This window comes from Macrotis lagotis, chromosome 2 (assembly GCF_037893015.1).
Source record: "Macrotis lagotis isolate mMagLag1 chromosome 2, bilby.v1.9.chrom.fasta, whole genome shotgun sequence".
Classification (NCBI taxonomy): domain Eukaryota; kingdom Metazoa; phylum Chordata; class Mammalia; order Peramelemorphia; family Peramelidae; genus Macrotis; species Macrotis lagotis.
The window spans coordinates 105,874,094-105,886,061 of NC_133659.1; the positions used below are offsets into that span (position 1 = coordinate 105,874,094).

General features: G+C 39.5%; 1 protein-coding gene across 1 annotated transcript; it reads right to left on the reverse strand.

Annotated features, from left to right (window-relative positions):
- ELK4 (ETS transcription factor ELK4) lies at positions 1-11,381 on the reverse strand. The gene is made up of 5 exons (XM_074222498.1): positions 11,286-11,381; positions 5,305-5,520; positions 3,430-4,311; positions 2,579-2,695; positions 1-616 (listed from the first exon to the last, which is right to left on the reverse strand). Exons 2-5 carry the CDS (start codon positions 5,509-5,511, stop codon positions 518-520), a joined length of 1,305 nt encoding a protein of 434 aa, XP_074078599.1. The 5' UTR covers positions 5,512-5,520; positions 11,286-11,381; the 3' UTR covers positions 1-517.
- Between the last annotated feature and the right edge of the window lie 587 nt (positions 11,382-11,968).

Below are 11,968 nucleotides of genomic sequence, written 5' to 3' on the forward strand. Positions count from 1 at the left end.
AAGGAGGAATGCTTCTTTACTCATGAACATTTTTCAGTTACAACTGACAGTATATTCTTCCTGGTGTGAAAGGACACCAAAAGTCTCAAGGTGTGACAGTTTCATTCATCTGATGGGTTCTTGAAATAACCTATTCCAAATGTGCATTTCTTTCCTGCCAAGAGCTCCCAGGTGGTCAAAGTATCATTTTTGTTCTCATCTGCTCATATCAAAACACTATTCCTCTGTATTTCATAAAAAAATGCCTTTTACCCAAAATGAAGAGGGAAGATAAAGAAAAGGAGAGGCAAAAGGGGCAGGTGGAGTCTAGACTCCAATTAAGGCGTTTCCATACAAAGTCCCAACTTGATTGCTAACCAAAAAAAAACTCTGAAAAGGCATTTTAAATGGGAATGGCAAAAATCACAACTGTCCATTATCAGCACTGTAGAATTGCAAACTGCTCATTTTTAAATATGATCATGCTGAATGCCTATTTCTTCTTTGCTCCTTAGATCTCTTTCCACAAGTGCATGTGCTATGTTTTTTGCAGATCTGGAGAAAAGGGGCCAGGTGTGGATGGTCCATCCAGGCTAGACAAAGTAAATGACCCATGACTGTTCAGGACAGAAGGAAACTGAGAAAGAAAATAAAACATGTTATAATCTTATTACTTAATTTCAACTTTCATTCTTTGTCTACTGAACTCCCCAAGGCACAAGACCTTCTGTAGTGCCTAATAAAACCAATTTCTTGCCAGTTGTAGTCACTATTTATCATCAAAGCATATGCCCTAAGGATAGAAATTTTATTTTCAAAAATTAATTTTATAAAAATCAAAAATTAGCACTTTTTAACCTACTGTCCTATAATGCAAACAAATATACTGATCCAATTTTGGGCATTATATCTTTTAAAGAGAGAAAAAATATAGCCAGGGAGAAAGATGTATAGAACTATGGAAAAAAAAAGTTTACATATTGTAGGCTGCACCAAGTCAGGCTTCAGCTAACAGTACAACCTATTTCCAGACAGTCTTAACCTCTATGTAAATCTATTTTCTTACCAAAAATAAGTTACTGTTACAAAGTTGATAACCAGTTGATAAATCAAATCCAATACTGTTATTGCCATTGTCTTTCTTCCATTCCCTTTTAGTTATCATTGATAAGAATGCAATGGAAACTTACTAAACTATGCTTCACTACAGAATTTAGTAAAATACCAATAACAGAATTCACCTAAGGAGGTTTAGTGACTGAGGTACCAAAGGACTTCATTTATTTTTTTTTTGTTTTTTATTGCAAGGCAATAAAGTTAAGTGACTTGCCCAAGGTCATACAGCTAAGTAATTATTAAAAGTCTGAGGCCACATCTGAACTCAGGTCCTCCTGACTCCAGGGCCAGTGCTCTATCCATTACGCCACCTATCTGCCCCCCCAAAAAAGACTTCATTATAAAATTCTGCCTAAAGTTTTCATGTTATAGATCCTGAAAAAAGTGATATAAGGAAGGTTTCAGTTTATTTTTGATTCCCATATGAAACCTCTTTGCAGACCATTCTATAAACTCTCAATTATCTCTGCTAACAAGCATAAGGAAACATGGATAAACAGAATATAGAAAATCTTCAGGAAATTTAATTTCAATCAGTAACTTATGGTTCATTTCCTAAGAGAGGTAGTTAGGGAGCTAGAGTCTTGAATATGGAAACACGAAGATCTGGGTTCAAATCTTGCCTCAGATGGTTATGTGACTAAATCACTTAAGCCATCTTTCTCAGGTTCCTCTTGTAAAAATAGGTATAATAAAGCAACTACTTCAGAGAGTTGTTGTGATGACCAAAGGAGATAAGATAAATAAATCACTTAATAAATTTTAAAGTGCTATACTACATGTCCCAAAAGTCTTAGTGCAGTTGAAAAAGTATTTTTTTAAAAAAAGCCTTTAAAGCTTAAAACTGCACTGACTTCTGAGATAAACTATATAAAGGCTAGCCATTATATTTGAATCTTATTTCCCTTTCTTTATCCCAACTACTCACAGAAAGAACAAATGAGTAGTTAAATGATCAAAAGAAAATGAGACTGGAGAGTTCTTAAAATAGATAACCAATTTCTGAATCATTCTGAATTAAGCATATTTCTAGTTTAGGCAAGATAATACATTTAATATCTATTTTTTAAATAAACAATAGAAAGCAAAATCTTTTTTTTTTTTAACAAAATAAAGGTCAAAGTCCTTAAAACCTTGTTGATTTCTCAGCTAAAAGGATCCTTCCATATTAAAACTGCTAGAATACACCTAGCTATATTCACCCAAAAAATGGGTCTTTTTCAAAATTTAAAAATGGTAGGAGAAATCTGAGGAGAGTTATCAACAACAACAATAAAAAAGGAATCTTGCTATTAGGTGGATATTTATCACAGATACCAGCTAACAATAGTGCTCCAAACAAGCGTTGGAATTCAAAAACAAATACATTAATTACAAGTTGCAGAATGAAAAATGGGACAAGGTATTTTTGCCCTGGTTCTCAATTTTAGACATGCCCCATTACATAAATCCTGAAAATGATGAAATGCAGTACATAATTTACCTGAAAAAGGGTGTTAGCACCTTGCAATCTGGCTGGACTTAGAGGAGCAACAGGACTGAGAGTGCTCCAAAAGTGGATACTGGAGAGCAAGGGACTTGGCGTCAATAAGATAGGAGTCTGTAATACACAAGACAGAAATATTTACCAAATCAAATCACTGATATCCTAGATAGCTTCACATATATAATAACCCAAAGCAAAAATTATTCTCCAAATCTGAAAAATACCTAAAAGGCAAAACCCATCCCTACTTTAATAGCCCAAGAAAAATAAAGGCAACGATAACTTCTCTTTCTTTCCTGGGGCTTCCCCACCTATAAGAATTGATTTTGACCCACTGGTTCTTTTTAACCAAGTGAAAAAGAACAGAAGGAAAAAAGAAACCCCCCCAAAAAAAGAACTTATTCATTTAGGCATATTTTCACCTTAATGAAGAGAAAGCCTGAGACTAACATGGGAGCAATTCACCTATAAAATGTTATGTGGGATGAGCAAGTTAATGAATATCTAACATAACTGTGCAAACCTGTTACACAACATCACTGGTAATTTTTAAGGGTTCTCAGAACCTATTGTTTTCTAACACTGAAACTTGAATACAAAAACACCTCAGTGTTAGAAAACAATATACTTGGTCTTAGTCAACATTCAATTTTACATGACAAAAAAAAAAAGGAAAGAGATCTGTATTTATTTGGGGAGGGGACCCAAAGAAGTTGCTTAACCTTTTCAGTAACTACTAGGCAATTAAGAAAGTAGTAGCAGACTGAGACTTTGAATTGTGGCTAAATTTTTTCATTTAAGTTGTGTAAAAGCAAACAATCCTGACATTAAAAGAAGGGAAGAGCTACCTGTGAAAAAAATGCAGGAGTAAGAGAAGCCGTAGGGAGAGAGGGACTCAATATTCCCAGGGGGCTGGGATCACTGCCTGTGATCACTAGAGTAGGTGCCAGCTCTAGCCCTTTGGGTTTCTTGGACCTTGATGAATGATTTGTGCTCTCTTTCTCTAGTAGTGCTAACTCCTGGTCTTTGGGCTCCAATGAAAAGTTCTGAGGGAGGCCCATGGACTGAGAAGTCACTGAGTCAATGTCTGTATCAATGTCTAGGTCTGCATTAGGACTCAAGGGTGGTGAAGGTGATCTGGAAGGATCCTGTAAAGAGGGAGATATGGAAGAAACAGGAGGTATGGTGGTAAAAGTGGTCATAATATAGGGTATGGAAGTTGGAGTTTCTGGAGAAGACAATTTTGGAGGAACTAGAGTCTCCAAGGCTTGGAGGGTTTCTTCTGAAGCTGTAGAAATAGTTGGGCCAGTTGAAACAGTAGAAGGAATAGGTGCAACTGTTGACTTTTTGGAAGGTGTTGTCACAAATTTGATGACTGAAGGTGTTGGCTCCTGGGGAGATTTTTTTTCTGCCAGTTTCTCAGCTGGATTCTCAATTTTTATAGACTTGAAAAGCTTTACATTGGAAGAGTTCAAAGAGTTGAGAGTAAATGAAGAGTAGAGGCCAGAGTGTATATAGTCATTGCGGCTAGAGGCCTTGGCACATGGCTGTGGTGGCTTCTCTTTCCCTCCATTCTCCAAATCTTTTGAATTGGTGATGACTTCATTGAAGCCTGAAGTTTCACAGTCTCCCTCAATCCTCCCCACAGCCATTGGATCCATGTTCAAAATCTCTGGGTAAGAGACAAACTTGTACACAAACTTCTGACCATTCACTTTTTTGATGATATTCTGTAGATAAATAAAATAAGCACATTCTTATACCCCCCTCATTAATTTAGTTGCTATTCCTCATAGGACAAGCTGTCAAAATACTTCTTAAATATATATGAGATTTCTCCAGTAGAGAAATAATGTAAGATGGGAAAAACATACAGACATCTGAATTATTATGTAATAATACTGACATTAAAGCTGGAATATTTTAATATTCACAACCATACAAATCATAGGTCAAAAAGTGCTAGTGATTAGATCTCAAATGATTCTATTGATGCAAATTACACTATCCTGAGAAAGCAAAACCAGATTGTAATAATTGAAATATTATACTCTTGCTAAGTTTCCACTTACCTCAGAAACCCAATTAAATTGTTATTTTGTAAAATTACATAAAAGGAGCAAAAAGACAAACACTTGTGTTGAGGATAATGAAATAAAGGTCATTGCTCAACATAAAGCAGATAATAAACCTGAACTACCCTTCTGAATCATTAATTTTATCTGTGTCATCAGTGCAAATAAAATAAAAAAATATACTTTTAAGAGTTAGCACTATGATTTCATTAATAGCCATTTATTAATGTATTGATTCCATGTGCTACAGAGTAAAGAACTAAAGGAAAATTCAAACGTGGAAACAAACATTGTACACTAAAAAAAAAATCAAGTTATAAAAATGAAAAAAAATTTATCTAGCTTCAAGAGCCCAAATCATTTTGCTGTATTTTAATCCTAATTTGCTTTGTTCTTTTAAAAGGAGCTATAAAGATAGTTATAATCAAAAAACAAACCAAAAAAAATAGCTACAACAACAGCTACCTGGGGGGGGGGGGGACACAAAGTAAGAATCAGCAGAAACACAGATAAAACCCATGAATCCATAATCCTAAATTTAAAGCTATAAAAATTCTACAACAATTTATTTAAAGGAAACATAAATTATTAAAGAAACAATATTTAATTGTCACTGTTTAAGCAATCAAGTATTAGGATTTGGATTACCTTTACATAGTAATATCTGAGGGCTCGGCTTAGTTTGTCATAATTCATGCTAGGCTTGTTCTTGCGGATTCCCCAGAGTCGAGCCACCTCCTCTGCTTGTAAAAGCTTGAACTCCCCATCATTAGAAGTCCAGCAGATCATATGCTTGTTCTGAGGCTCCTGAAGGAGCTGAAGGAGGAACTGCCACAGTGTAATAGCACTGTCCATAGCAGTGAGCTAGAAAAAAAAGATAGAGGATATACACAACAAATTAGGGAAAAGTTCCTGCCTTTCTAAGAGGTTACAAGAAAAGAAAAAATTGTAGGTGTCAGAATAACTTCCAATTGAAAAAGGCATTTGTCATCAATTCCAGTTTACAACTCATTGCCATTGTTTTTTGGGAGATGCACTGGGATATCCTGAGGAGTCAGTCAAGTGCCCCAGTTGTCATAGGCAGTGCCAGTAACTCTAAGATCATACCTCTTAATTTTATTTCCTCAAGTTAATCCTTACTCTTATGGGGCCCCATGAGATGATGCATTTAAATGTGAAAAGATCTTTAATTGATGATTAGAACCTTTTAATAGAAGGAAAAACTTCAAACCTCAAGTTTTAAGATCTGGCTGAGATGACAACCCCTTTCTTTAGATGGTGAAGCAACTTGGAAATTCTCCCATGCTGTTACTGAGACCATAAAACTTCAAAACTGTCTGCTAGAAAGATCCTGTTCTTTAGAGATGAAACCTAGATTTAAAACACATTCCCATGAAGCCAATCACTAGAAAAGTTTACAAATAAGCTGGCATGAAATACCCTTTCCCTTGCTCTCTGTAAGTAAAACCTGAACAACATCAACAAAAAATCAAGGCTATCAATTACCACTTAACACTATCCTGAAGTATGGAACAGGAAGTTTAATGATCCAAGTCACTCATTAAGTTTGTTAGGATCCCTAAGTTATAATTAAAGTGATCATCCAATGTGCTAGGCACCATGCAAAGAAGCAAACATCAAAGTAAGAAGAATAACATTCTTAAGTTATTCTAGTTTCTTGCTTAAAAAAAAATCAAGTTAAATTATGTTTTTTGAATTAAGCATCTTTTTTCCTTCCTCCAATCTCTCTCTCTCTCTCTCTCTCTCTCTCTCTCTCTCTCTCTCTCACACACACACACACACACACACACACACACACACACACACACACACACACACACACACCCCACAGAAGAAAATTACTGTAAGAAACAAACAGTGGAACAAAATTATTTTAATAGTTATGTCCAAAAAATGTGTTTCATTCAATATATTCAAATCCATCATCTGTCAGGATGTGGGTAGCATTCTCCATCATTGAACCTCTGGGGATCATGGCTGATCAATGTATTGATCAGAGCTCTTTTAAAGTCTTTTAAAAATGTTCTTTTTTATAATGGTATTGGAATAGTATAAAATGTTCTTCTGTTTCAACTCCTTTCTCTCTGTATGAGTTCATAAAATTCTTCCCAGGATTCTCTGAAAGCATCTTTTCATTTCTTACAGCTCAATAGATTTCAGCTGCCATTTAAACATCATTTATTCAACTGATAGGCATTCTACTGTATTTCTTCTCTGAAGAATTAAAAGTGTGAACATTCTCCAAATAATCCACAAGATATTAATATGTTCACTAAGTTTGTTGAAGATGTTTCTGCAGAAGTCCTACTAGCCCAATTGTACAGAGAAAGGGTACAAAAGCCAAGAAAAGGGAAAATTATTTCTACAACTATATGCTAGGTCAATAGAAAGGCAAATGTATGTAGCAAGTTTTTTAGACCTGGGCTGTCCAAAATACAGCTATATACCACCTGTAGTGCCTGCTATGATTTACTAAATGGCCCACTATGGTTTACTAACTGCTTTTGAGCTCTCACTAAAATGGCGAATCAAAACATATTATCTACTGTTTCAACAAAAACTTTTAAAAGTAAGCTTGGACAGCCCTATTTTAGACAATCAAGTATTTTATATATTTGGGAAAACTGCTTTCCAGGATGATTAATACTGAAAACTGACACTAACCTGTGAAGGAACTAAACAACTATCTAGAAATCAGCTCCATTCTGGTGTTTACATCTGGGTCAATTAATATGCATTACCAGAGTTTTTTGTATTTGGAACAGTCCAAAGTCAGAGGCATATGTATTCTTTACAAGCTAGAATGTCATATTTACTAGATTTGTATTTTTTTTTTTTGGTCAGACTTCTAGTGATGAACCATTGTTCTTTAGGGATATACAAGGTTTCCATTTAAACAAATATTTTCCAGGCAAAGTGCTGTTAAAATTGCTGTGCATCCTACCCAGTAAATGTTAACTAAAGAACTTGATTTCCACTTACTCACTGATTTCATAAAGAGGCAACTGAGGGGGAAGGGATAAAAAGCAGGGTCTGTGTCCATCACAAGCATCGCTCCAACCTACTTTTTCTGACAAATTGGATTATTCCCAATTCTTATAGAGTATCTCATCCTTTGCCACTTTTGCTCACTGCACCCTGTATCTGGAATAATCCCCACATTCAACAGCAGCTGATGAAATTCTACTTATATTAGAAAGCTCAAATCCAAATGCCCCCCCCCCCCCCAGAGAGGTTAAGGTCTTCTTTGATTTCCTACCAAGACAAGAGTATTCTTCCCTACTTCTATGAATACTTATAGCACCCTTTTATAAGATTATACAATTTTTAAAGTTAGAAACTTAAGCAGTCAAGTACTCCAATCCCTCATCTTATGAGAGAACTGAGGTTCCAATATTCTTACCTCAGATACATATTAGCTGTGGCTAGGGCAAATCACTTAACTTTTCAGGCTTAGTTTTCTTCCTCTGTAAAATAGGGATAATAGTTCCCATCTCACAATAAGGAAAGAAAAGAGAAAAGAAACTTGGTTACAAGTACAAGACTATACATACAAAGAGGAAAGGATGGAAGATAAGAATGAGCTTCGTTTTCCTAGGAACTGATCAGAAGAGGGAAGAAAAAATGCAGACTTAAGTTGGGTACAGAAATATATTTTGAGATAATAGGCATAAAGCGCTTTACAAATCTAAAAGGACTATATAAATGACAGCTATTATGATTATTACCTTTACAATGAAATTATAGTCACTCTGTTAGTTTTTATGTACCTCTTATCAATCCTACTAGATTATAAACTATTTGAAGGTAGTGATTCCATCTTATTTTTGTATCTCTTCCAATGTTTTGCACATGATTAATGAAAGATTGATTCGAGGAGTTAAAGCTTTTGCCTCTTAAAATTTATAAAGGTTGACCCACATTTACAAAAATAAAAGCATCATCTTCTGAACATTCTGAGCATACAAAATGTTAGATTGACAAAGAGTAGTTTCCAAGATGGTAGGTCAAAGACTATCACAGAAAGAATGTGGAGGAAGGCGGAAGAAGGGCAGTGGCTTAATGGATAAAGGCAAGAAAAGGAATGGTTTGAGGAAATAATGATGTCATAAAAACAAATTATATTAATAAAATAAAATTTTAAAAAGAATGAATCCCAGATTTTGAGTCAGAAGATCTGGGTTTTGAGTCCCATTCTAGGATTTATTAGCTATGAGACTATGAACAAATTTCTTAATTTCTCTGTTTCCTCACCAGTAAAATGCAAATAAGTAATTCCAACAATAACTACTTCATAGGATGTATAGTGAAGGAAATAGTTTGTAAATTATCTAAAAGTTGATGAGGAATTTAAGCTACATGTATAAATTCATACTTGGTCATCAATTAGAGAATTTAAACACCACTAACTAAAATATTACTGAGTCTATCATCAATCTACTAAATGCAGAAGCTACATATTACAGAATATATTTTCTCTGGGCACTGACTGTCAAACACATCTAATGCACTTGGAACTGGAAGATGTTGAGAATGGCAGTAAGGAAAGAGGAACACTGCTACACTGAAATAATCTGACGTGATTATATCCTTTAAATTGGTATTATACCATTTTAAGAGTATCAGGCTATTCTTTGGTTGAAAACTCAATGAAAATTTAGTTGATTACTTGTTCCTTGTGTCAAATTGTTAAAACCTATTTCCTTTAATTATGGTATAAACACAGATTTCAGTAAAATCTTTAAGAAATAACTTGTTTTTAACACGTTCTACTCAATTAGCAAACATTTATTATTAAGTGTCAACTAAGTACAGGCTCTGATAGAAAGACAAAAATTAATCATTCTCTGACCTGAAGGAACTTACATGCTATGAAGAATGCCAAGCCATACATACATGTATACATATAAACAGAAAAAATACATAAGGCATTAAGTGGGAGGGGAAGCTATCAAGAAAATCTCACAGAGAGGCAGTGTGGCATAGAAGAAAAGAGAACTACGGGTTCTGGACCTGGGTTCAAAGTCCATCCCTGATCTTCCTACCCAGAACTCAGGGCAAATCATTTGCCCTTCCTTAGTCTCAGTTTCCTCATTTGTAAAATGAAGCTACACTAGATGGCTTAAGGTCTCTTTTGGCTTTAAAAATATATTATGATCCTCTAGAGTCTTGAGAGCCTAATGTTTAAAAAAAAATTAGATTTAAAAATGCAAAGATGCTCTTAGTTTTGTCACAGAGGTTCAAAAAAGAGAATATACACTATACCTACATATCAAGATATCTTCGAATACAGCTTGAAAGAGGGTACACTTGTGTTTTCTTTAGCACAAAGACAAAAAGAGAAAGATGAAGAATAGTAATCTTTTCTCAAAATAAAATAGTGGCATTAAACACAAGTGGGATGCTGAATATGCTGCAACTGAGTCTGCTGCAGTAAGCATCTCAAAAGTTCTGAGACTGAGAAAAAACATTATCAAGACCTATTTCTTGACTTTCAGATAAAGGCTAATTCCTATTCCAAAACATAATGTTAATACTTTTTTTTTATTATGAAAAGGAAGTCTCTAATTGAGATCTTTTCCACTCTAAATATGTTTACTATACACAGTTCTGTTGCTACAGTAACCCAGTGCATAACTATTTTTCAAAAAGTAGGTTTAAAAAAACTCAATAATAGCTAAAATAACTCAGTTCATTAAATGAACCAAGAGGTACTGAATTATGATCACAAAAAAATTGAGGAACTCCTCATTCTATGAGTGTATGCTCACTGTATTAGAAAAATATGACAAAACATAACAAAGAACAGCACTTAGAAAAGATAATCATACTTTGCTAATAGTGTGACTGATCTCCATTTAAGCCCTTCCTTTTTTTTAGGTTTTTCACAAGGCAATGGGGTTAAGGTGACTTGCCCAAGGCCGCACAGCTAGGTCATTATTAAGTGTCTGAGGCCGCATTTGAACTCAGGGCCGGTGCTCTATCCAGTGTGCCACCTAGTCGCCCCTCATTTAAGCACTTTTGAAACAAAACTGAAATAGAAGAGGGAAGATTCCGATAGAAAAATAGAAATCCATCAAGAATTTTAAAAAAGAAACCACTCGGGCCCTGTGTTGCAGTTCCATTAAGATTCCGGGCCCCGTTCGCCACGGGACGTGCCATCTCGACGGCTGGCAGGAGCTGGCAGCGCCCCGGGCGCCTCTTCATGTGGCCGTCGGGGCCGCATCTCCGGGCGCGCGGCCGGGGCCTGGGGTCCCTTTTCCGTTAGCAAAGTCGCCCTTCCACGCCAAGGGGCAGCGCCCGGCCAGGCCCGGGGCTTCGGCGCAGCGGGGCCGGGCCCGCACGTTTCCGGCTTCCTGCCGCCGGGGCCCGGCCCGGCCCGGCCCGCCGAGGATGCGCCGCCACATCCCGCAGTCGTGGGCGGGCTGGGGGAGGGGCGGGCGAGCCGGCGCGGACGCGCGGGGGCCGGGGCTGGCGCGGAGGGGCCGAGGGCGGCGCGCCCCCGCACTGCGCCCGCGCGCCCCCGCGCCGCGCCCCCCCCGCCGCGGGGGAGGGGGCGCGGGCGGCGGCCCCGCAGGAGGGCCGGGGAGGGGGCGAGGCTCACTCACCGGGGGCGCGGGTCTCCCTCGGGTCCTCCTCTCCCTCGGCCGCCGCCGGCCGCTCACGCGGGCAGCCCACGGGCGCTCCGGCCGCGGAGGCGGCGGCGGCCGAGCCGAGCCCGCCGGGCGCCCGCAGCGGTCCGCATCTCCCGCCGCGGCTCCTCCCGCCCCGGCCCCGTCGCGTCCCCCCTCCGCGGGCACGCACACGCACACGCGCACGCACGCGCACGCGCAGCCCGGGCCGCCTCCCCGAGCGGCCCGCGGGCGGACGGGCGGGGGCGGCGGCGGGGGCGCGCTCGGAGCGACGCTGGCCTCGGCCCTCCGCCGCTGCCGCCCTCCCCCCCCGCCCCGTCGCGGCCGACGTCACTTCCGGGGCGGGCGGGGGGCGGGGCTCGGGTCACGGCGGGGCCTCGGGCGCGCACCGCCGGGCCGCGGACCCGAGGAAACCGAGGCAGACTGCGTGAGGGGGCTGGCCCGGGGCGGAGCCCCAGCCCCCCGCTCGGGCCGCCTCCCGGGGCACCCCTGCCGCATCCGGCCGGGCGGCCCCCGGGCCGAACGGGGAGGCTTCCCAGAGGCCCGGCACGGAGAGGAGCGGAGCCCCCCGGCCGGAGGGTGCCCGGGGCCCCGCCTCCAGAGCCGCCCGGGGGCGGTGTGGCCGGCGGGAAGAGCGTTGGCGCGGCTTCTAGGGTGGC